Raw genomic sequence first — 25,321 nt, 5'->3', positions numbered from 1 at the left:
CAACTTGACAACTGTGGGAAGCATTGGAGTCAACATGAGCCAGCATCCCTGTGGAATGCTTTCGACACCTTGTAGAATTCATGCACCTGATGAATTGAGGCTGTTCTGGGGGCAAAGGGGGTGCAACTCAATTTTAGGAACATGTCCTTAATGTTTTGTACAGTCAGTGTACTTTTGCAATCCTATTTTGAAAGTGTGGGTGCAGCTGCTCCATATGCTCACGGCTCGGGCCCCCGCTCACGGCTCGGGCCCCCGCTCACGGCTCGGGCCCCCGCTCACGGCTCGGGCCCCCGCTCACGGCTCGGGCCCGTAGGTTCCCGTGATAGAGAATCCACTGAACACATTCTCTCAAATAAATATGTACAAAGCATGTTAAGTAGAAGGGGAAAAAAAACTTTACTCGATTACAATCCGTAAAATTCAAAAGAACAACAAGTGACTCATATGACTCCTTTTCTGAGAATGAAATTATTTTTAGAAACATCTTAAAAAAAACGACAAGTCTTTGAGAGCCTCAGCCTGCGTTGTTTACGTCCGTTTCTTCACATCGTTGGCTTTCATTAGGGCCTTAATGGCCCTAGCTCTCATCTCTAACTCCAGGAGCTCCAGCTGCTGGGCTGAGGGCTGGCTTGGCGCTGGAGCTAGGCCAGGGACGGGTGCACTCTGAGCGGGTAGCCTCGTAACCAACAAGGGGGCCTCTGGAGCAGCGGCTAGTGGTGGCGCCACCGTTTTTTTTGCGTCTTCCTGGTCAGGTGTCGATGCTAAAGCTAGGATCTCGCTAACGCTTTTGTCTATGTCCTTCTGGAGTTCTTTCTTCGGTTCGGGGGGTTTGTCCACAAAGGGTTTCCCGTCGGCAGGGGCAAAGGTCGCGGAGGGGCCGGGGTTAGATGTTTCTCCAGCAACTACTTCCGGTGTCCTGGCGGCTTCCTCAGTTTTTTCAGACGGCTCGTCTTTGTGTCCCTCGATGTCACTGTCGTAGGTGTCGGCGTTGATGCTAAGGACGTCGCTCTCCTCCGAGCCACCACCTTCTGCAGATAAAGTGACAGGAATCAGTTTGGGTCAAAAGGAGTCTGTTCGTCACACTCATCAACCATCCCAGCAGACATGACAGAAAACGTTACCGACGTCGACTAGATTGAAGCATTCATTCTATCATTTATGACATTCAGGTTGGCAAAGGATTATTTAGTCTTGTAGGGCAACATACCACAAAAGAGAAGCTGCATGTATCTAATTATAGAAAAGTTGACTAACAAATAGCTTACCAAAATCCTGGAAATTCTAAGCAGAAACACACACACACACACACACACACACACACACACACACATATATATATATATATCCTTCACCCCCATAAAAATAAATCGTTCCACCATCTGACTGTAGCCTACAGCACATTTTATATATTTGCGGGTTTAGGGTCGGACCTCAAATTTTCATACAATAGGATGAACAAACAGCTGAACCCCGTGCAGCACTACTGCAGACATCAGGGCCCAGAAAACTCAGTAATGTTTTTATGACGATTGACTTAACTTAAACTAATACTACACCACAAAAGTAACTTTTAAATAGTTTGTGCTTTAAAATCCACTGCTTTACACTCGTATACAGGTTGGAAATGGCAGGTTTGGACACTGATAAGCGCCTACATTGGAACACAGTGGCTGTACAGTAAGATGCTCAACAAGTCGTCAGACCTCAGGGTCTCAGCTCCACAGCTCTGTATGGGGGTTTTGATTGACAGCGGCTCTGAACTTGAGCACCATGTGACAGGAAGTCATCACCACCACCCCCCCCCCCCCCCCCCCAGAGAGAAATGCTGTAAATTAAAGAGGATTCCATGTGTTTTTAAAGAGGAGTCCTTGATTATAGTGAAATACTGCTTTGATTGTCATACAAGCAAGCCAAAACACCCGTGAGTCCAAACATGCACTTCACATTTACAAATGATAAAACTCATGTCACCGTGTCCACATTTATGAAAACGATGTTTGATGTACAAAGACAGTGACAAGATGACACGGGGTTGTTCTAAACGGAATGAGCCGGTTTGGTTTATTGTGAAGAAAATTCGCTGTGGCACGTGCACCTGAATGTACTCATGACCTCTTTCTATGCTCACCAAAATTACAATCTGAATTGTCTTGTGAAAGCCTAACACTATTAAGATTGTATTTTATAACTTTGGTCGTCACGTTGGCAATAGAACAAGATTTCAAATCATGACCACCTAAATCTAGATTGTGCTTTATAAAAATGTTAAAAGTTTTGGAACAACAAAAAAACAACAAAAAAAAAGATCCTTGATGCATCCATCGTAACGCACTTTCCTTACATCTGACACGAGAGCAGAGTGTGGCCAATATGGCTTAAAAATCTAGACCGGCTATTTCCCAAAATGTGATTCACATTTTCAAACAGTCCATTAGAACCGTCACTCTTGCGCAGACAGGTAGAAATGAAAACATGCCCATTTGACAAAATCAAATCAAATGTATTTATATAGCCCTTCGTACATCCGCTGATATCTCAAAGTGCTGTACAGAAACCCAGCCTAAAACCCCCAAACAGCAAGCACTGCAGGTGTAGAAGCACGGTGGCTAGGAAAAACTCCCTAGAAAGGCCAAAACCTAGGAAGAAACCTAGAGAGGAACCAGGCTATGAGGGGTGGCCAGTCCTCTTCTGGCTGTGCCGGGTGGAGATTATAACAGAACATGGCCAAGATGTTCAAATGTTCATAAATGACCAGCATGGTCAGACATGTATAAAAGAAACAGATACCATTAATAAGGTGGTGCTAGAAGCGTCTTATATGGTGAGCTACCGAGTGACTAGGACAGACAAGCCCCATACTATTGTGGAGGACTTCATTCTCCCTGCTGCTGCGGATATAGCTGGAACAATGCTGAGGGAAAAGGCCCCAAAAATCTACAGACAATGCCTTCATCAAACAACCCTGTTTCACGACGCATCAGTGACATGGCAGGAGATATTTTGAAACAATTATTGCTTTGCATACAATCCATTGAATTCTATGCAGCATTCACCGAGAGGCTTTGTTAAAGCAAGGCCCCTGAACTCCTGTATTTTCTGCATCGATACGGGCAGCGACCATGTAACGCTTTTACAACATACAGAAGTGAGCTGGTTAACAAGGGGGAAAGTATTGACACTTTTTTTTTTTTTCATTGAGAGACGAGTTTAAAGTTTTTACTGACCATAGTTTTCACTTGTCTGACCGCTTGTATGATGACTGGCCTATCTGGGTGTTTTTTTCCTCCCCTGAATGATCTGAATCTAGGATTACAGGGACTCTCCGCAACTATATTCAATGTGCGGGGACAAAATTGAGGCTACGATTAAGAAGTTGGAGCTCTTTTCTGTCCGCATTAACAAGGACAACAGGTATTTCCATCATTGTATGATTTTTTTTATGTGCAAATTAACATGCTTACGGACAATGTCAAATGCGATATAGCGAGGCACCTGAGTGAGCTGGGTGCGCAATTACTTTCCCAAAATGGATGACACAAACAACTGGATTCGTTATCCCTTTCATGCCCTGCCTCCAGTCCACTTAGCGATATCTGAACAAGAGAGCCTCATTGAAATTGCCACAAGCGGTACTGTAAAAATTGAATTTAATCAGAAGCCACTGCCAGATTTCTGGATTGGGCTGCGCTCAAGAGTATCCTGCCTTGGAAAATTGTGCTGTTAAGACACTGATGCCCTTTGCAACCACGTACCTATGGGAGAGTGGATTCTCGGCCCTCACTAGCATGATTTAATACTGAGACTCCAATACAACCCAACATTGCAGAGTTATGTACATCCTTTCAAGCACACCCTTCTCATTAACCTGTGGTAAGTTATTTACAATTTGATGAACAAATAAGGTTTTATATGTAAGATGGTTAAATAAAGAACAAAATTTGTGCCCTGGTCCTATAAGAGCTCGGTCACTTCCCACGAGCCGGATTGTGACAAAAACTCACTCATTATAATGTTTAATAAATGTATCATATAGTTTGTGTGTGTGTGTGTGGCAGGCTTACAATGATGGCAAAAAACAACATTTGAGAGTGCGCTGACCCTGGTGCTAGAGGGGGTACAGCTGACCCTGGTGCTAGAGGGGGTACAGCTGACCCTGGTGCTAGAGGGAGTACAGCTGACCCTGGTGCTAGAGGGAGTACAGCTGACCCTGGTGCTAGAGGGGGTACGCAGCTGGAGGTTGAATGTTTGAAGGGGTACGGGACTATAGAAAGTTTGGGAACAACTTGTCTAGAGCAATATCAGCTACCAGTACCTTGTTTGATCTCCACTTCAACACTCTCTTTCAGGGACGACGTAGAATCCACATTATTATCCTGCCTTAACAGAAAGAATGAAAAAAAAAAAACACTTTGTTGAATCACTTCCAGACTAACATTGACCAATCAGATACAATGAATAATTTATTATTATTTTTTTTTAAATCAGGATACGATTATGACAAATGTTTGCAATTCTACCTGCAACTCGCACCAAAATGTCAACTAGCCTACAGACCAGTAATAGCAAAGCAATAGAAATCTATAAGAGTAAAACAGTCTTTGTAGAACAAAAAAATTAGCTTTTTACAGCAAATAAGCAGTTTGGCCTATTGTGTGTGTACACAAAGCCATGTCTTACAATTGGTTCTCGCTACACAGGTTGAACACAACAGCAAAAACATCAGCGATAACATGTCCTTTTCAGGTCCCTGTAACAGATTATGATAAGGGAAGAAGCAACATTATGCTCCAATTAAATGCAGTTCTACTCACTGGCTATCGGTGGCGCCATTTTCCCTATCCCCTTCAGATGAACCAGTCAGCTCTTCACCTTTTGAGAACATCAACCAAACACACCATCGGATTAATGAGGCGAAAATGGGTCGTGTTCAGAATGACACAACGTACAATTTTTAATTGTAGAGTTCTTGTTGGGAAAAGTTCAGGTAATAACCTACTTCCCCATTTTGTGTCTTCTGAACACCACCCAGTTTATAACAGACCAAGAGAACCGACAAGACAGCAGGGTTAACTGTAGACCACCACCTTGTGATGCTGAATGGACCCATGGGCTTACCCTCCAGTATCTGAAGGAGGTGGCTTTGAGACAGCTGCTCCAGCTGCTCCCTGCACAATGTCTTGATTTCATCCAGATTACAGCTCTGTAAAAACAAAACAACAAGATGTAATCCAGACTACAGCTCTGTAAAAACAAAACAACAAAATGTAATCCAGACTACAGCTCTGTAAAAACAAAACAACAAGATGTAATCCAGACTACAGCTCTGTAAAAACAAAACAACAAGATGTAATCCAGACTACAGCTCTGTAAAAACAAAACAACAAAATGTAATCCAGACTACAGCTCTGTAAAAACAAAACAACAAGATGTAATCCAGACTACAGCTCTGTAAAAACAAAACAACAAGATGTAATCCTGACTACAGCTCTGTAAAAACAAAACAACAAGATGTAATCCAGACTACAGCTCTGTAAAAACAAAACAAGAGAGAACAAATATGGAAACAAGAGAGAGGGGAGGGAGAGAAGATACCATAACAGTCTCTACTTTCAACCTATCAATGTATTACAAATTAATTTAAAAAACTGGCAAATGCCCACAGCACCAAATCAAATTTAAAACAGAGAAATTACCAAAATGTGACTAATGGTACCGTCTGACTATACTCTTCACTGATTGTCCACAATACATCAAACACACATCCAATCTTTACATTAAGTAGCATAGAACAGATGTGCTGACCAAACACACAAATGGGTTAGGAGTTAGAAATTAGGTTAGGCCTAGCCACTTTGCACAGCCAACACCCCTGACGCAGGGACCCCTGGTTCCAGTCCTTTTCATGCTACCCCCTAAATTTCACTACACAATCACCTTGAGTTCATCAGGCAGCATCTTCTGCAGCTTATTCTCTCCCAGCACGTGAAAGCACTGATCGAGCATCTCATGTCTGTCTGCGACATAGGCACTGATGGGTTTAAATGGCACACTCAGGTCCAGTCCTCCCTCCTCGACGTCGCTGCCAGGCTCAATCAGCTCCAGATCTGCCTGCTCCTCCTTGGAGTCCTGTTTCAAGGAGTCATATAGCAGTATGTTTTTTCACCAGGAGTAACCGAGTCAATGAGGGCCAACATTGTGTCAAAAGGTAGAATGCAAGTAACCACTGAAGTGAAAAATGCAGTGTTCCTAAAAAAACTCTTTACACCCCGAACAGACCGACCACGTTGAAAACAAACTTTGTTTCCAGTGGATTAAAATAGTCAGATTTTGCATGAAAATTCTACGAAGAAGCAGCAAAACGAAAAGGACCATATGAATTTCAGGTAAAATAACCCATCTCTAGTTCATCTCGAGACAAACTAGCCATCTAACGTTAAATACACATGAATGTTTCATACGTGTGTTGACCTTCCCCCAAACTAATACAATTGATTCAGTTGGTTTTGATATTTAACTTGTGTGTAAGGGCTGAGCAATATAGCCTACAAATCCTATCTATATTTTTTTCAAACTTATGGGAAATTATATATACACACATATATACACACACACACACACACACACACACACACACACACACACACACAGTGTGCATATATATATATGCACATACACACACAGTACCAGTCAAAAGTTGGACATACAGTTGAAGTTGGAAGTTTACATACACTTAGATTGGTGTCATTAAAACCCGTTTTCAACCACTCCACGCATTTATTGTTAACATCCTATAGTTCTGGCAAGTCGGTTAGGAGATCTACTTTGTGCATTACACAAGTCATTTTCCCAACAATTGTTTACAGATTATTTCACTGTATCACAATTCCAGTGCTTCAGAAGTTTACATACATTAAAGTTGACTGTGCCTTTAAACAGCTTGAAAATGTTCAGAAAATGATGTCATGCTTTAGAAGCTTCTGATAGGCTAATTGTATTTCAAGGCCTACCTTCAAACTCAGTGCCTCTTTGCTTGACATCATGGGAAAAATCAAAAGAAATCAGCCAAGACCTCAAAAATAATTGTAGCCCTCCACAAGTCTGGTTCATCCTCGGAAGCAATTTCCAAACACCTGAAGGTACCACGTTCATCTGTACAAACAATAGTTTGCAAGTATAAACACCATGGGACTGCGTAGCCGTCATACCGCTCAGGAAGGAGACGCATTCTGTCTCCTAGAGATGAGCCTACTTTGGTGCGAAAAGTGCAAATCAATCCCAGAACAACAGCAAAGGACCTTGTGAAGATGCTGGAGGAAACGGGTACAAAAGTATCTGTATCCACAGTAAAACAAGTCCAATATCGACATAACCTGAAAGGCCGCTCGGCAAGGAAGAAGCCACTGCTCCAAAACCGCCATAAAAAAGCCAGACTACGGTTTGCAACTGCACATGGGGACAAAGATCGTACTCTTTGGAGAAATGTCCTCTGGTCTGATGAAACATAAATAGATCCGTTTGGACATAATGACCATTCTTTATGTTTGGAGGAAAAGGGGGAGGCTTGCAAGCCAAAGAACACCATCCCAACCATGAAGCACAGGGGTGGCAGCATCATGTTGTGGGGGTGATTTGCTGCAGGAGGGACTGGTGCACTTCACAAAATAGATGGCATCATGAGGCAGGAAAATTATGCAGATATATTGAAGCAACATCTCAAGACATCATTCAAGAAAATAAAGCTTGGTCGCAAATGGGCCTTCCAAATGGACAATGACCCCAAGCATACTTCCAAAGTTGTGGCAAAATGGCTTAAGGACAACAAAGTCAAGGTATTGGAGTGGCCATCACAAACCCTGACCTCAATCCTATAGAAGATTTGTGGGCCGAACTGAAAAAGCGTGTGCGAGCAAGGAGGCCTACAAACCTGACTCAGTTACACCAGCTCTGTCAGGAGGAATGGGCCAAAATTCACCCAACTTATTGTGGGAAGCTTGTGGAAGGCTACCCGAAACAATTGACCCAAGTTACACAATTTAAAGGGCAATGCTACCAAATACTAATTGAGTGTATGTAAACTTCTGACCCACTGGGAATGTGATGAAAGAAATAAAAGCTGAAATAAATCACTCTTTACAATTATTCGGACATTTAACATTCTTAAAATAAAGTGGTGATCCTAACTGACCTTCAACAGGGAATTTTTACTGGGATTCAATTTCAGGAATTGTGAAAACTGAGTTTAATGTATTTGGCTAAGGTGCATGTAAACTTACGACTTCAACTGTACCTACTCATTCAAGGGTTTCTTTATTTTTTAGTATTTTCTACATTCTAGAAGTGAAGACATCAACACTATGAAATAACACATAACACAACCTAATCATATAGTAACCAACAAAAAAAAAGTTCAACCAGCTTCATGGGGTAGTCACTTGGAACGCATTTCAATTAACAGGTGTTCATTGAAATGTGGAATTTCTTTCCTTCTTAATGCATTTGAGCCAATCCGTTGTGTTGTGACATGGTAGGGGTGGTGTAATGTTTTTTTTTGTCTTTTGGTCTTTACCAAATAGGGCTATGAGAAATGACAGTCCATCATTACTTTAAAAACATGAAGGTCAGTCAATACGGAAAATGTCAAGAATTTTGAATGATTCTTCATGTGCAGTCGCAAAAACCATTAAGTGCTATGATCAAACTGGCTCTCATGAGGACCGCCACAGGAAAGGAAGACTGAGTTCTCTCTGCTGCAGAGGATCAGTTCATTAAACCTCAGAAATTGCAGCCCAAAATAAATGCTTCAGAGTTCAAGTAACAGACACATCTCAACATCAACTGTTCAGAGGAGACTGCGTGAATCAGGCCTTCATGGTCAAATTCCTGCAAAGAAACCACTACTGAAGGACACCAAGAAGAAGAGACATACTTGGGCCAAGAAACACGAGCAATGATTTATTTAGAATTCAAAGCATACTTAACCAGCATGGCTACCAAAGCATTCTGCTGTGATACACGATCCCAAACGGTTTGCGCTTAGTGGGACTATCATTTGTTTTTCAACAGGACAATGACCCAACACACCGCCAGGCTGTGCAAGGGCTATTTGACCAAAAAGGAGAGTGATGGAGTGCTGCATCAAATGACCTGGCCTCCACAATCACCTGACCTCAACCAAATTGAGATAGTTTGGGATGAGTTGGATCGCAGAGTAAAGGAAAAGTAACCAAGCGCTCAGCTGTCAGAGCAGCTCACAGATCACCGCACCTGTACATAGCCCACCTGTAAATAGCCCATCCAACTACCTCATCCCCATACTGTATTTATTTATCTTGCTCCTTTGCACCACAGTATCTCTACTTGCACATTCATTTTCTGCACATCTACCATTCCAGTGTTTAATTGCTATATTGTAATTACTTCACCACCATGGCCTATTTATTGCCTTACCTCCTTTATCTTACCTCATTTGCACACACTGTGTATAGACTTTTTCTACTGTATTATTGACTGTATGTTTGTTTATTCCATGTGTAACTGCTTTGCTTTATCTTGGCCAGGTCGCAGTTGTAAATGAAAACTTGTTCTCAACTAGCCTAACTGGTTAAATAAAGGTGAAATAAAAAAATAACCCACTAGGCTGTCATTGAAAATAAGAATTTGTTCTTAACTTACTTGCCTAGTTTAAAAAAAAGGAAAATATATTCTGATCAAGGTAAAGTTGGTTTTATATTCACATTCAGACATTCACCAAAAGCCATTTAAAATTGTAACAAAAAATATTTAACTAATTCACCGTCTGTCACAGAAACATCAAACTAGAAAATATTTATTCTATAGATGTCTAGAATACTTTTACAACCTTTTTTTTTTTTTTGACTTGCTAGAAATACATCAATAACATCTATTTCAAATGCCATTTAAAACTGTATAAATCGGGGCATGTAGTCTATGCAATTTTTATTTCTATCAAATCCTTACTGGAATTTCTCCTCAAACCAAAGATGGTAGAAGTATACTAGACATTTATAGAATAGATCATATCTAGTTTGATGATTATGTGACAAAACAGTGAATTTAGTCAATTAGTTATTGGTTTTTACTTTTTTTAAATGGAGAATTTTGGAGAATGTCTGTTGAACGTCAATGTGTGAATATAAAACCAACTTTACCTTGGTCCGATTCTGCTGGACAGACTTTGTTGTTGTGGGGGACGGGGGGCTTGGTGTGTGTGTGTGTGTGTGTGTAATGGGAAAGTGCACACAGAACAGAAGGAGCGAAGGTGAGAAGACCAAAAAGACAACACGAATAAAACAAGTAATTAAGTGATTGCGATACAGACACTTGGAATATTAGTTTGTTGTATAAATGAGCAAAGCAGCCAACGTAGCCAGCAATGTTCTCTCACCTCCACACTAGACTCTGTACACCTTCGTCTTCTGTCGACATGCTGCTCTTCCGTATGTGAACTTTTCCTTTTCTTTTCTCTGCTAGTGGATTTTTTCCTTAGCATTTTTTTTGTTTTACTGGTTACAATTACGAGCAAACAATATAGCTAAAGTGTTCTTCAACAACTAGCTACTGCTACTCTTGTAAACGGGATGACTGCTGCTCACTGTCTCGACGGCAACCGACATAAAAGCTTTTCCGGGTCAGGGAATTTTATACATTTTTCTAAATAAAAGCCTCACCATAATAGTAGAAAAGTGTCAATAACCTGTATTTAATCATGATATTACACAATCATTGTCAAAACATTCACAGTGATTCATATCTGTTTATATTTAAGTGCCATTTGCAACTTCCAAGGTCAAATACATAACACACATTAGCGTCATATATCATGAATAAATACAGGTTATTAAAACGTTTATTCTATTACATGGAGAACTTTTACTTTAGAAATCTTCAAAAAATCCGTGACCCGGACGTGACTCGTTAATGTTGTTTGCATATACAGCCGAGAGGAAGCGGTGAAGTGAGATGGTCGACTCCGCCTAAAATCTGTCTTGGCGAAAAGCGTTAAGCAGAGGGCGGAGTTTTTTGTACGGGTGGCAATGAGAGAGCGGCGAATATGGTAAGTACTATTTTGATATGAGAAGCTTATCATTTAATCAAATATAAGTTTCATAATGATTAGGTTGCTACGAGTGTACTGATGTAGCCTAAGTGTAATGCACGTAACATTCCGGCAACTTTGTGAAAAACATTTTTATATGGGAGTTGTTGTTCACAGGCGTATCTGCCCTCTCATTGGCTAGAATGTTCCCACCTGATCGCGCATCCTCCCGCCTACTTTTAGCCTTTGCGGACATGTATTTCCATCGTTAGAGCGGTCAGTCAACCATCTTGTCAATATAATTGATCCTCTTTGCCTTACATTCATTGTTTGTAAGACGCTGGGGAAGAAGAGCGCGATACACATTTCATAGCGCAAATGTAAAACATTCGCCAATAGACATTTAGAAGGTTTTCTATAATATATAATGTCCAGCTGATATATCCAGATGCTGGGTAAGCGAGGAAGATTCAGACGGAGTTACTCTCTTCCTGCTATATTGTAGCCAATCACATTGCAACATAGTAGCCAGTAATATTATAATCAGACTAGCAGTAAGGTTATTGTAGCGACATGAAGCCTCAGTCAAAAACTAACACAGGGATCAAAAGGGAGACTTCAATGTCAGCCCAAGCTCGCCCCTCGAAAACCGCTGGAGAGGGTGAGATATCGCTCTCTTTCCAGGACGAACTGGCGGCGACGATCCACGGTGCGTTCGAAGTGGCTGTGGAAATTGCCGTATTAGAAGTCACTAAACTGGTAGGTCAAGCGCTTGGGGATGTCCGCGATCAGATGCACGAAACCCTACGGGAAAACAAGTCTCTTAAACAACGCTTGCAAACAACCGAGCAAGAGTTGAATGCTGCGCGTCAATGTGTGGAAACAACGAGAGGTGTAAGTCCGCAGGGACAGTTGTCGACAAGTCCTCTCCACAACAACAACTTAGCAAAGACTCAAAAGCAGTCAAAGGACAACGAACTAAATATAAAGTCCTCATATTCATTGGACGAATATGGATATGAAATTGTGGAGGCAGAGATCAGTAGTGAACGACAGAAAGACCATGGGTCTTTCAGTGAAATCAGCGAGGATGGTCGGGTGTGTTCCCAAGACCTACACCCAGCTACAAGAGGACAGTCTATCCCTCATCATGACCTGCTTAAAGGTAGGCCTATTTATCAAGACAAATTATATGTCATACATACAATATTAGAGAAATACAGTTTGTGATTGACTAGCTAGATAAGAACAAGAAATAGCGTCTAAGCCTGACAATTGTTCTGAATGTCTTTTTCTTTTCAGAAGTCGGGGAAGAGGCCTCCAGTTTGTGTATGGACCACAAGGCAAGTGTAGAAAGCATCAGTCATAGTGGTCTAGAAACAACATTTGGAGATAATGACCCATCACCACTTCACGTAGTGGTCCAGAGCCTTGAGACGGAGCAGGTTAGAGTGAAGGAGGAGAACGGTTCTGGTTCCGGTTCTGGTTCTAGTTTTGACTCTGTGGTAAAAGAAGACTTTGGTCCTGATAGTCTGTCTCTGGTTCAGTCCAAGATGTTAGAGGAGTGGAAGCCGGACCCTTTGGACTTACAGATCTCTGACTCTCTGCTTCCTGGAACCAGCCATAGTCTGTGTAAGTACCAGATAATAGCAGAGAGCTTCCAAATAGCCACTGACTATACCACCCACAAGATGCCACCAGACTTCATAAGATTGACCACTTACTGAGTAACACTAACCATTATGTGTCAGTATCTCTCAAAATTATTTTATTAGAATGAGTAACACCTTTGCCTGCATGTAGGATGTATGTATATGGAACCTGTGTAATAAAACATTAAATATATATGTTTTAATGTATTCTCTCTCTCCACAGCTCACCCTCATATGGTCAACACAGATGTTCCACAACTGACTGCCCCAACAGCCAGTGCCCTTCCAGCCTTCTCCTCCCAGTTCCCCAACAACCTCTTCCAACCAAGAGAGGCAGCAGCTCCCATCATCCCTGTTGCCCCACCTCAGATCTATGGAGTCCAGATCAGAACCAACCCTAATACCACCATCCCCCACCCCAACCCTAATCCCACCATCCCCCACCCCAGCCACATCTGCAAACTCTGTGGCCAGGGCTTCCACCAGCCCAGCGAGCTCCGTAGACACCACACCCAGGCCCACCCCAAGCGTCAGGTCTTCCCCCCTGGCCAGAGCCCTTACCACTGCAGCGAGTGTGACCGGGATTTCAACCGTCTGGAGAACCTGAAGACTCACCTGAGAATCCACACTGGAGAGAGACCCTATACCTGCTCGGTGTGCTCCATGCGCTTTCGCCACTCGGGGGCGCTCACCAGGCATTTCCGCATACACACTGGGGAGAAGCCGTATGTCTGCAGTCAGTGCGGAAAGACATTCCGGAACTGTGGGGGACTCCGGTTCCACCAGCGCTCCCATAGTAGACAGGGACAGTGCTAGTGTAGCGATGTAAGGGTAGTGGTCCAGCTATGTGGATACCGCAGGGCAAGCTCAGTCACTACCTCCTTTGCCATAATGGTCCAGAACCCATGGCACAGGCTGAAAGTCTTTACCAAACTCTCCCAGATATCAAGATTAAAACATATTAAACTTGGCCAGGCCATAAAGGGGAAATCTGCAGTCACTACTAATGTTTATTGATTTGTCCGTTAATAAGGATATGTACCCATTGATTCTTGAAGAATATAACTTTTTGAACATAGTTACCATTTTCGTACACCTCAAAATATGATCTTGTTTTACTCCGATGTTTGTAAACAAAGTTAATGTAAACAAACCGTGACTACCATGGAAACATGGTTAAACCTTTAGTTTTGATATCATGGACCACCTGCATCCACAGCTCTATGAATTTGAGAGTGGTTTCATTTCTCCAGCCCCGTCCCTCAGCTCTTAACGAAACAGTGGCGGGGAGTTTGCTTTGTTATTGTTTTAACTGCTGATTGCTGCTTTAACACCAACCAGGTCTGTCCTTTCTTTTCCCCCCTCTGTTGTTTTCTACAAATGTCTTACACAATGTGTGACTCATTTTGTGACTAAATTGCTCACTGTCATGGCTCCCTAAACCCACTTCATGGAAGAACCTCATCGCAGTAAGGCAGCCACAGTGGTCCGGTAATGGGTGTCTGGCTCTAAAGGCTCTCCCTGCTGGGCTGGGGAACACACACACACACACACACAATTAGATGTTAACTTACTTACGATACACTACCTGATATAATCCCAGTGTTTCTGTTATATGAATGGGGTTGAAGAAACCCCCTGCACAGATATGCACTTACAGCCAGCCCCTCATTGGGTGGTCACTACACCACATGCCATGTTGAAATAGAAAGACCTGATTCGCTGCTGCTGGTGTAAATATTTCCAATTGAATTGCCATGATCTCAGTGGTTCCTGATGATATACTAGTGTATTGCCTTAGTTAAACGCTATCAACTTAAAAACAAAAAGAGTAGTTCCTTATCTCTATCACAACTACCCTTCTCAGTTGTAATGGCTCCTTTTGTGGCATCGTCTCTCTAGATAACCTCCCTGTATGTCTTTTTGCAGTATCCTTTCCATGTTGCCTAATTGGGAGTTCTCGTTTCCTATTTGGTAGTGTCCCCAATACCCGCCCCTCCATCACTGCCGATTGACACATATCCGTCACCACCTGTCCCCTCCCTCCTTGTCCCATTGGTCTCATTAAAACTCCTCTCCTCCCTCCTCGTCCCATTGGTCTTATTAAAACCCTTCTCCTCCCTCCTCGTCCCATTGGTCTTATTAAAACTCCTCTCCCTTCTCTGGATCACTTTCTTCCACCTGATCCCTCGTTCCAAAGACCTAAGGATGGACTGGAGCGCTTACGGTATTTCCCTCCCCTTTTGTCATTCACCATAATCCTGTGTTGTATTCTTTTCACTACTTTATTTACAACTTTATACTGTCATTTATGGTGTCCTCTTTTTAGTAGTCGGTTAATTTGTGTGTGCTCAAACTCTGCTATTGAGCTCTCAGCTCTTGTCTGTTTTTCCTCCCCGATTCGTTATTGTCTCTGGGATGACTCCGTGACCTGTCTCCGGTGTAGAGGTAGATCCACTGGATGTCCCTCCTCTCACCCCCACCAGTAAGGAGGTCCTGAGCCAGGCGATAAGGGCCACCTTCGCTGGCTTCGCCCAGGAGAGCAGCCGTATGCACTTCCCACAAGGTACCATGTGGCGTATACATACAATGACATCTGGTATTATATAACTTGTAGTTTTGTTGTATAGCCTACCTGTAACTGGTCTCTCTGTTTCAGCCTAACCTGCACAGTGTGTATGGAAATCAAGATGTAAAGAGCGATACAAATTGTATTGTGACTAATATTCTATTTCCTCTTTTGTGTCCAGACCCTAAACTGTGGTCAGAGTGGGAGGTGAACCACTGGTTAGACTGGTGCCAGGCTGAGTTCGGGCTCCAAAGCCTGGGCTCGGATTGGAGAGGGCTGCCTGGGAGTGAGCTCTGTACCCTGGACAGAGAGGCCTTCCTGGACCTGAGCTCTGACTACACAGCAGGAGAGATCCTCTGGGAACATCTGGAAACTATGCGCAGAGGTAAAATGGGGGAGTGATGCTGTATCATACCAGTGTATGTATTCATTCATTGAACTATGATAGTAGTAGAGATTTCTATTGCATGTGTGTATCTATGTGTGTTTCAGATTGTGAATATGATTCTGGTTCCTCTCTAGTCCTTTGCACGTTGAATTCTCTCTGCCAGTCGCAAATTAACCAAGGTATTAAAAACGCATCCCTTCAGAGGTGTATATAGTCTGTATGTCTCATATCAGTATACATATAATCTATATCAGCTATGCTCTGTCTTCCTCAGACAGTTACGTGGACCATGTGCAGCCCATGGACAAGCAGAATCACCATGGTCAGTTCTCCCATCTCCCAATAGAACCCCCACAGCTTCTGACCCTTGACCCTGTGAATGTGAGATATCAGGACTACCACCGGGTCAAACAGGAAGGACCTTACAGAAACTACCTGTCCTCTGTCCCTTTGCTCCGAGACCTTGACAGGACAGGTAGGAAACCATGGAGACCTTGGTAGGACAGGTAGGAAGCCATAGAGACCTTGGTAGGAAACCAATGAGACCTTGGTGGGACAGGTAGGAAACCATTGAGACCTTGGTAGGAAACCATAGAGACCTTGGTAGGAAACCAATGAGACCTTGGTAGGTCAGGTAGGAAACCAATGAGACCTTGGTAGGACAGGTGGGAAAACCAATGAGACCTTGGTAGGACAGGTATGAAACCATAGAGACCTTGGTAGGAAACCAATGAGACCTTGGTAGGACAGGTATGAAACCATAGAGACCTTGGTAGGACACCATAGAGACCTTGGTAGGAAACCATAGAGACCTTGGTAGGAAACCATAGAGACCTTGGTAGGAAACCATAGGTACCTTGGCAGGAAACCATATAGACCTTGGTAGGACAGGTAGGAAACCATAGAGACCTTGGTAGGAAACCATAGAGACCTTGATAGGAAACCATAGAGACCTTGGCAGGAAACCATAGAGACCTTGGCAGGAAACCATAGAGACATTGGCAGGAAACCATAGAGACCTTGGCAGGAAACCATAGAGACCTTGGTAGGAAACCATATAGATATGCCTTGTGTTCTTCATACCACTATGTGTGTTCTATTTAATTATGTGAGGAGACTCTTCTCCCTTTGTGTTGGATTAATATTTGATTGAAGGGAAAGGGGGTTAACAATCAGAATGTATTTCTAATTGATAAGCCTTTGGAAATGTATTATTGCTTTAGACCAGGGGCTTTGGAGGTGTCTCTCCTTCTGTTAAGAGAGATTCATGGAATAGTTTCCTATCATCAACCAATTTTCTCAATCTCTTGACTTCAGATTGTGACGTTGGGTTTGGGACCCTGCATTATGAGGACACGGACATCACCGCTTCTCTGTCCTTGACTAGACCAACGCAGGGTGTGGAAGAGTCCATTCCTGAGGACCCCTTCAATTTGCCACCCCCACACAGGAGCTTCAAAGAGTTTATCGGGGACAAGACTGATCTGGGTAGAGCTGTGGTTCCGGCAGGCATTCTGTCTGCTTATACTGGTGAGTGATGTTCTTTGTGTAGAAAATGACCACTCTCTCTTTGATTACCCGTTGATCTACAATCTAGGTTCTGCTTTAGCCAACTCCTTTGCCTGGATCTTGATCTCCTTAGTCTTGGGGCTTCTGAGTGGTGCAGCGGTCCAAGGCACTGCATCTCAGTGCCAGAGGCGTCACTACAGACCCTGGTTCGATTGCAGGCTGTATCACAACCAGCCGTGATTGGGAGTCCCATAGGGCGATGCACACAATTGGCCCAGCGTCGTTGGGGTTTGTTCGGGGTTGGCCGTCATTGTAAATAAGAATGTGTTCTTAACTGACTTGCTTAACAGTTTAATCCCTCCCTATATGTCTCAACAGGCAGTGGTCCCATTCAGCTGTGGCAGTTTCTATTGGAGCTCCTCATTGACCGCAGCTGTCAATCATTTATAATTTGGACAGGGGATGGATGGGAGTTTAAACTGACAGATCCTGACGAGGCAAGAGGTGTAGCCTATTATATGCAAACATGTTGTTACTGTGTTCTTATTCTGAAGTAAGGTCAATTAGCCAACTTTAGATAGGCCTATATACTGTATAATATGTTGATGATAATACTAGTTTAATGGTTTGTTATCCCAGGTGGCTAGATAGGCCTATATACTGTATAATATGTTGATGATAATACTAGTTTAATGGTTTGTTATCCCAGGTGGCTAGATAGGCCTATATACTGTATAATATGTTGATGATAATACTAGTTTAATGGTTTGTTATCCCAGGTGGCCCAGCTATGGGGCCGGAGGAAGAACAAGCCTAAGATGAACTACGAGAAGTTGAGTCGAGGCCTGCGCTACTACTACGACAAGAACATCATCCACAAGAACGCTGGCAAGCGCTACGTCTACCGTTTTGTCTGTGACCTGCAAGGCCTGCTGGGATACGAACCCTGGGAACTGCACGCCATGTTGGATATCACGGCCAAAGGCGGCCATGAGTGAAAGCGGGGAAATGGGCGTTTCCTTTATTCCTCGACCGCTTCTAAACACGCATTGGAGGAGAAGATCCGAGGGGAGGAGCTGTAGAGCGGAAGGGGAGGAACCTCAGATCTTCTCCTCCAATGAGTTTTGAGAAGGAGGTTGAAGAACCAAGGAAAGACTTTATGAGATTCACCCAGACGTTGGTGCAGACGGCGACGGGTCAAGAGACTGTGTTTACAAAAACTCAACCTCCTTATCATTTGGCAATCATTTCTTTGATCATGGTCAACTGTAAGCTGTGGGGCTTGTATGTTTTATATGTGACATGTATATATTCAATATAATTATTGAAGATATGACCAGAGAAACAGTTTTGTTTAAATTGTTGTTTATACAGGGCCTTCAGAAAGTATTCACCCTCTTGACTCTTCCCACGTTTTGTTGGGTTAAAAGGTTGATTAAAAACATTTTGGTCAATGGTCTACACTAAGTACTCTGTGATGTCAAAGTAGAAGAAATGTTCTAACATTTGTACAACTAAAACAAAAAATAAATAAAACGCATATCTTGATGACTTATTAAGTATTCAACCCTTTAAGTCAATACATGTTAGAAATCACCTTTGGCAGCGATTACAGCGGTGAGTCTTTCTGGGTCAGTCTCTAAGAGCTTTACACACCTGGATTGTACAATATTTGCACATTATTCTTTACAAAATTCTTCATGTTCTGTCAAGTTGGTTGTTGATCATCGCTAGACAGCCGATTTCAAGTATTGCCATAGATTTAATACAATTTAAGTCAAAACTGTAACTAGGCCACTCAACAACATTCAATGTCCTCTTGGTAAAAAACTCCAGTGTATATTTAGCCTTGTGTTTTAGGTTATTGTCCTGCTGAAAGTTGAATTTGTCTCCCAGTGTCTGTTGGAAAGCAGACTGAACCAGGTTTCCCTCCAGGATTTTGCCTGTGCTTAACTCTATTCCATTTATTTTTATCAAAAAAAAAACTCCCTTGCCGATGACAAGCATACCCATACCATGATGCAGCCACCATCATGCTTGAAAATATGAAGAGTGGTACTCCGTGATGTGGTGGATTTGCTCCAAACTAACGCTTTGTATTCAGGACATAAAGTTCACTAATTTGCCAAATCTTTTGCAATTTTACTTAAGTGCCTTGTTGCAAACAGGATGCATGTTTTGGAATATGTTTATTCTGTACAGGCTTCCTTTGTTTCACTCTGTCATTTAGCTTAGTATTGTGGAGTAACTACAATGTTGTTAATCCATCCTCAGTTTTCGCCTATCACAGCCATTAAACTATATAACTGTTTTAAAGTCACCATTGGCCTCATGTTGAAATCCCTGAGCAGTTTCCTTCCTCTCCAGCAACTGAGTTAGGAAGGACGCCTGTATCTTTGTCGACTCATCGGCTGACAACATGGTAACGACTGGACCGGAAACGACTACGAGTAATGAGAGCACAGCACAAGAGAACACCACAGCAACTGTCACAAGTTCTGCTGCAACAGCGGGCCACAAACAGATGCAGGTATGTGTCTGTGGTTGGAGGAAAGTTACATCACACCATGGGTTGAGGATCCACCAGGGGAAGAAGGGGTGTTTGGGTAAAGAGAGACAGAGGCCTCGCATTGATTACTTTCTGCGAAAGCGATCAAATCAGTCGAATGAAGCACAGCAACTGGACGCAAACCATAGTTTGCAGTGCATCAGCACCACTGTCATGGAGGACGTAAACTCAAGCACCGAAGTAACAACTGAGGTGGAACCAACAACAGGAGTGGAACTCACCGAGCCTCCCAGACCTGCAGTCGAGAGGAGACTACCAGGGCACAGGCCGTATGTGAAGTGGCCTGGCGCCAGTGACAAGAAGTTGTGGGAAACAGTGAATACTGACCTTACCTTGACCCTCGAGAAACTTCGAGGCACAGTGGAGAAGAAGTTGGAGAGGATGGGGGACATTATCTATGAGTACGGGACAGAAAGATTTGGAGTGGAAGAGGCAAAAGGCGGGAGAAAAGGTTCCAACCCCACCAGTTTCCAGGAGGCAACAAGAAATCAAGCGCCTCGTTCAAGAAAGGCGACAGCTTAAGAAACAGTGGAAGAAGGCCTCGGAAGTGGAAAAGGAGGGCATAGAGGCACTTCAGGCTGATATCAAAACCCGGTTGGCATCCCTCCGCAGAGCAGAGAACCTACGGAAACGCAGAAGGAAGAAAGAACAAACTAGAACTCGATTCTATAAAGATCCCTTCAAGTTCCTTAAAAGTCTCTTCACAAAGGAAAAAAGTGGAGCTCTAAAAACAACAAAGAAAGACCTAGAGGAGCACCTGAGAACAACAAACTTTGACTCAAAGCGACATGAACATCTGGCCATTCCATCAGATATCCCACCCATTGAACCCCCGGAACATCATATTGAGACCAGCCCTCCGACATGGAAAGAGGTGGAAAACACAGTTCGACGGGCAAGAACAGCATCAGCCCCGGGGCCAAATGGAGTCCCGTACAAAGTGTATAAGAACGCACCAGACGTCCTGAGGTTCCTCTGGAGGCTTATGAGAACAGCTTGGAAAAATAAGATAATACCCAAAGTGTGGCGTAGGGCAGGTGGGGTCCTGATCCCTAAGGAGAAGGATGCAGTGAACATCAGCCAATTCCGCCCAATCTCCTTACTGAATGTCGAGGGTAAAATCTTCCTTAGGGTCATTGCCCAGAGGATGGCCGAGTACCTGCAAAGGAATGCGTACGTCGATACATCTGTACAGAAGGCAGGAATATCAGGGTTCTCTGGCTGCTTGGAACATTCCAGCATGATCTGGCACCAGATCCAAATGGCCAAGGTGGAAAAAAGGGACCTCCATGTAGTCTTTCTTGACCTCGCCAATGCATTTGGCTCTGTGCCCCATGAACTCCTGTGGTCTGCCTTCAGATTTTTCCACATACCGGACACCATCACAACCCTGGTGAAGTCGTACTTCCAGGATCTGCAGTTCTGCTTTACCACCTCAGAGTTCACCACCTCATGGCAGTGCCTGAATGTAGGTATAATGGCGGGATGTACCATTTCTCCGTTGGCATTCATAATGGCAATGGAGGTTATCATCAGATCCTCAAAATGGGTTGCTGGTGGACAGCGAGTCGACTCTGGTTTCCGCCTCCCTCCACTCAGAGCCTACATGGACGACATTACAACATTGACCACCACTGTCCCATGCACCAGGAGACTGCTCAGAAAACTCGAGGAGAACATCAGCTGGGCCCGTATGAAGATTAAACCATCCAAGTCACGCAGCATCTCGATTGTGAAGGGAGTACTCTCTGACCTGAAATTCTTCATCGGAGATGACCAAATCCCAACAGTGTCTGAGCAGCCGGTAAAAAGCCTTGGAAGGTGGTATGATGCAAGCCTGAAGGACAAAGACCAGGTGCAACAGCTGCGCAAAGACATCAGTAGTAGCCTACAGTCCATCGACAACACCCAGCTACCTGGAAAGTTAAAGGCCTGGTGTCTGCAGTTTGGTCTCCTACCCCGGGTGTTGTGGCCCTTAGCAGTGTATGAGGTTCCAATCTCAACAGTGGAGAAGATGGAAAGAGTAGTCACAGGCTACTTAAAGAAGTGGCTCGGAGTTCCACGATGCCTTACCACCATAGGCCTCTATGGAGATGGTGTCCTCAAGCTGCCCCTCACCAGTCTAACAGAGGAATTCAAGTGCTCAAAAACCAGGCTCCAGATGACACTGAATGAATCTCGAGACCCAGTGGTGAGCAACAACGCGCCGACCTTGGCAACTGGGCGCAAATGGAGGCCAGGAAAAGCAGTCCAGGAGGCAACAGCAGCCCTCAGACATGCTGACATTGTGGGTCATGTTCAGCAAGGGAGAGGAGGCCTTGGGCTAACTAGCCGTGCTGCTTGGAGTAAGGCCACTGCACCAGAGCGGCGGAAGATGGTAGTGCAGGAAGTACGCCATCAGGAGGAGGCTGCAAGGTGGGCCAAGGCAGTCTCTCTTTCCAAACAGGGACAGTGGACTCGATGGGACAGTGTGGAGAAGAGGAAGATAAGCTGGAAGGATCTGTGGGCCATGGAAGCGAGGCGGTTGAGCTTCTCCATCAGAGCAACATATGACGTCCTTCCAACACCAGTTAATCTTCACCAATGGTATGGTGAAGATCCGGACTGTGCCCTCTGTTCCATGCCAGCCAACCTCAGGCACATTCTCACAGGGTGTAAAACAAGCCTCACTCAAGGACGCTACACTTGGCGTCACAACCAAGTCCTTAAAAACCTTGCGTCCGCCCTGGAGGACAAGCGAGCTGCCACCAACTCCCTACCACCCCCAGCAGCATCACACCTCTTACGGACAAACTTTGTCCACGAAGGGGCTAAACCACCGAAGCGCGGCTCGACACCATTAGAGCGAGACCAGCTGCGCTTGGCCCGCGACTGGAAAATGCTAGCTGACATTGGCCGGCAACTTGTGTTTCCTCCGGAGATCGCAACCACCACCCTAAGACCTGACATGGTGCTCTGGTCCCGTTCACTCAAGAAGGTCTTCATCATTGAGCTCACAGTACCCTGGGAAGACTCAGTAGATGAGGCTTATGAGCGAAAGCATCTGCGCTATGCCGATCTAGCTGCCGAAGCACGGCATCATGGCTGGAACACAGAAGTCCGACCAGTGGAGGTGGGCTGCAGAGGTTTTGTGGCAACATCTACAACCAGACTGCTTAGAGACCTTGGAATTAAGGGCCAGAGCCAGCGTTCGGCAATCAAAGCTGTATCGGAGGCGGCAGAAGGCAGCAGTCAGTGGCTCTGGATGAAGAGGAAAGACCCCAGCTGGGCCCCGAAGTGAGAGGGCCAGGAGGTATGCGGTCAACAATGCTTGACTCAGGGAGGAGGATGCCCCTGCCATGCATAGTCCCATGGGATGTTGGCTATCATCAACAAGGCAACTCCTATGACTAATTGGGAATGGGACGCAAGCGTAGGATTGATCACCCTGTCGCTGGCCGCCTTTGGGGAGGGTGTATAGTGTGAAAGGCCGAAACACCCTAGGAACCAAAGGTACACTACTGATGATGCGCTCCCCAAATTTCACCAGGCTCACTGTTCATTAACTCTTGGAAGTGCTTGCACAAAGGATAGTAACATCTCATCCTGTGTTCTTGGAATCTGAATTTGTAGTGACTGGGTGTATTGATACACCATCCAAAGTGTAATTAATAGCTTCACCAGGCTCAAAGGGATATTCAATGACTGCTTCTTTACTTGTACCCATCTACCAATAGGTGCCCTTTGCGAGTCTTTGGGGTTGAATCTGTGTTTGAAATTCACAGCTCGACCGCTTACAGTTAATTGTATGTGTGGGGGTACAGAGATGAGGTAGGCATTCAAAAAGCATGTTAAACACTATTATTGCACACAGAGTAAGTTCATTCAATTTATTATGTGACTTAAGTAGATTTTTACTCCCAAACTAATTAAGGCTTTGTCATAACAAAGGGGTTGACATTTCAGCTTTTCATTTTTCATTTTTTTAAATTAATTTGTAAAAAATTACAACCACAAAAACATTTCCACTTTTGACATTGTGTTATTGTGTGTAGACCAGTTACAAGAAAAAAATCATAATTGGATCCATTTTAAGTTCTGGCTGTAACATAAAACGTGAAGAAAGTCAAGGGGAGCGAAACCTTTCTGAAGACATACAGGTGCTGTGTATCTCCGAGATGTCTTTTATCGACCATCTTCAGCAACACGGATCTTATTGGTCAACAGTTTGTCAGTTTTACAGGTTTTAGCAAATAAAAAGTGGTTAAAAATAATGTCTGTCTGTTTATAAAATAGTCTATGCTGTGTTTTGAGATATGATTGAAGGGGGGGGGGGGTTGACACAGACACAAGTTGCACTAATGGAACCTAAATGAGACGTGTCTTCTTGCTCACCAAATCAAGTCAAGGGTAGCAGGTGTGTGTGTGTGTGTGTGTGTGTGTGTGTGTGTGTGTGTGTGTGTGTGTGTGTGTGTGTGTGTGTGTGTGTGTGTGTGTGTGTGTGTGTGTGTGTGTGTGTGTGTGTGTGTGTGTGTGTGTGTGTGTAAAAGCTGGACCCTGTGGAGATATGACTCAAGCAGTGTTAATAACACTGGCCCTCTCTCTGTTCTATTTTCATCTCTAATGCTTCACCTCCTTATTGATTGGCTGCCTGAGCCCACTTCCAGCTGGAGTTCTTATTTCCAGTTATTTTGTCCAAATAGTATCTGCTTATTTTAGCCTACTTCATTTTCTGACTGAATTGCACATATTATACATGGGTGACAGTGTGAGTGGACTCTTCTCCTATTGGTGTAAATCAAATCAAATCAAATGTTATTTGTCACATACAAATGGTTAGCAGATGTTAATGCGAGTGTAGCGAAATGCTTGTGCTTCTAGTTCCGACAATGCAGTAATAACCAACAAGTAATCTAGCTAACAATTCAAAAACTACTACCTTATAGACACAAGTGTAAGGGGATAAAGAATATGTACATAAAGATATATGAATGAGTGATGGTACAGAGCGGCATAGGCAAGATACAGTAGATGGTATTGAGTGCAGTATATACATATGAGATGAGTATGTAAACAAAGTGGCATAGTTAGTGGCTAGTGATACATGTATTACATAAAGATGCAGTAGATGATATAGAGTACAGTATACTGTATACATATGAGATGAATAATGTAGGTTATGTAAACATTATATTAGGTAGCATTGTTTAAAGTGGCTAGTGATATATTTTACATCATTTCCCATCAATTCCCATTATTAAAGTGGCTGGAGTTGAGTCAGTGTGTTGGCAGCAGCCACTCAATGTTAGTGGTGGCTGTTTAACAGTCTGATGGCCTTGAGATAGAAGCTGTATTTCAGGTCTCTCGGTCCCAGCTTTGATGCACCTGTACTGACCTCGCCTTCTGGATGATAGCGGGGTGAACAGGCAGTGGCTCGGGTGGTTGTTGTCCTTGATGATCTTTATGGCCTTCCTGTGACATCGGGTGGTGTAGGTGTCCTGGAGGGCAGGTAGTTTGCCCCCGGTGATGCGTTGTGCAGACCTCACTACCCTCTGGAGAGCATTACGGTTGTGGGCGGAGCAGTTTCCGTACCAGGCGG

General features: G+C 43.8%; 3 protein-coding genes across 6 annotated transcripts; 2 read left to right on the top strand and 1 right to left on the bottom strand.

The window, feature by feature from the left end:
* Window positions 1-377: 377 nt before the first annotated feature.
* LOC139379493 (caspase activity and apoptosis inhibitor 1) lies at window positions 378-10,625 on the bottom strand. The gene is made up of 6 exons (XM_071122310.1): window positions 10,406-10,625; window positions 5,935-6,126; window positions 5,116-5,200; window positions 4,812-4,869; window positions 4,313-4,377; window positions 378-1,028 (listed from the first exon to the last, which is right to left on the bottom strand). Exons 1-6 carry the CDS (start codon window positions 10,508-10,510, stop codon window positions 529-531), a joined length of 1,005 nt encoding a protein of 334 aa, XP_070978411.1. The 5' UTR covers window positions 10,511-10,625; the 3' UTR covers window positions 378-528.
* A 666-nt stretch (window positions 10,626-11,291) lies between these two features.
* LOC139379107 (zinc finger and SCAN domain-containing protein 5B-like) lies at window positions 11,292-14,830 on the top strand. The gene is made up of 3 exons (XM_071121929.1): window positions 11,292-12,221; window positions 12,359-12,688; window positions 12,932-14,830. Exons 1-3 carry the CDS (start codon window positions 11,630-11,632, stop codon window positions 13,522-13,524), a joined length of 1,515 nt encoding a protein of 504 aa, XP_070978030.1. The 5' UTR covers window positions 11,292-11,629; the 3' UTR covers window positions 13,525-14,830.
* A 26-nt stretch (window positions 14,831-14,856) lies between these two features.
* On the top strand, window positions 14,857-19,456 carry LOC139379109 (protein c-ets-1-A-like). 4 transcript variants are annotated; one of them, XM_071121932.1, is made up of 8 exons: window positions 14,857-14,935; window positions 15,155-15,274; window positions 15,459-15,662; window positions 15,770-15,844; window positions 15,940-15,987; window positions 16,983-17,195; window positions 17,553-17,671; window positions 17,954-19,456. In XM_071121932.1, exons 1-8 carry the CDS (start codon window positions 14,917-14,919, stop codon window positions 18,170-18,172), a joined length of 1,017 nt encoding a protein of 338 aa, XP_070978033.1. In that variant the 5' UTR covers window positions 14,857-14,916; the 3' UTR covers window positions 18,173-19,456. The 4 variants fall into 4 exon arrangements, with proteins under 4 accessions (XP_070978033.1, XP_070978031.1, XP_070978034.1 ...); XM_071121930.1 differs by having other exon boundaries at window positions 15,940-16,140; XM_071121933.1 differs by lacking the exon at window positions 15,770-15,844.
* Window positions 19,457-25,321: the final 5,865 nt, after the last annotated feature.

This window comes from Oncorhynchus clarkii, chromosome 21 (assembly GCF_045791955.1).
Source record: "Oncorhynchus clarkii lewisi isolate Uvic-CL-2024 chromosome 21, UVic_Ocla_1.0, whole genome shotgun sequence".
NCBI classification, from domain to species: domain Eukaryota; kingdom Metazoa; phylum Chordata; class Actinopteri; order Salmoniformes; family Salmonidae; genus Oncorhynchus; species Oncorhynchus clarkii.
The sequence above is the reverse complement of the archived record's forward strand: the minus strand, read 5'-3'. Positions and strand labels throughout refer to the sequence as shown.

Coding starts and splice junctions, on each gene's coding strand:
- LOC139379493 (XM_071122310.1), bottom strand. CDS start 10,510: ATGCTAAGGAAAAAATCCACTAGCAGAGAAAAGAAAAGGAAAAGTTCA. Junction 5,201..5,934: donor TGCTGCCTGATGAACTCAAG/GTGATTGTGTAG, acceptor TTGTTTTTACAG/AGCTGTAATCTGGATGAAAT. Junction 4,870..5,115: donor CCTCCTTCAGATACTGGAGG/GTAAGCCCATGG, acceptor TGTTCTCAAAAG/GTGAAGAGCTGACTGGTTCA.
- LOC139379107 (XM_071121929.1), top strand. CDS start 11,630: ATGAAGCCTCAGTCAAAAACTAACACAGGGATCAAAAGGGAGACTTCA. Junction 12,222..12,358: donor TCATCATGACCTGCTTAAAG/GTAGGCCTATTT, acceptor TTTTCTTTTCAG/AAGTCGGGGAAGAGGCCTCC. Junction 12,689..12,931: donor TGGAACCAGCCATAGTCTGT/GTAAGTACCAGA, acceptor CTCTCTCCACAG/CTCACCCTCATATGGTCAAC.
- LOC139379109 (XM_071121930.1), top strand. Junction 17,196..17,552: donor CATTCTGTCTGCTTATACTG/GTGAGTGATGTT, acceptor ATGTCTCAACAG/GCAGTGGTCCCATTCAGCTG. Junction 17,672..17,953: donor AACTGACAGATCCTGACGAG/GCAAGAGGTGTA, acceptor TTGTTATCCCAG/GTGGCCCAGCTATGGGGCCG.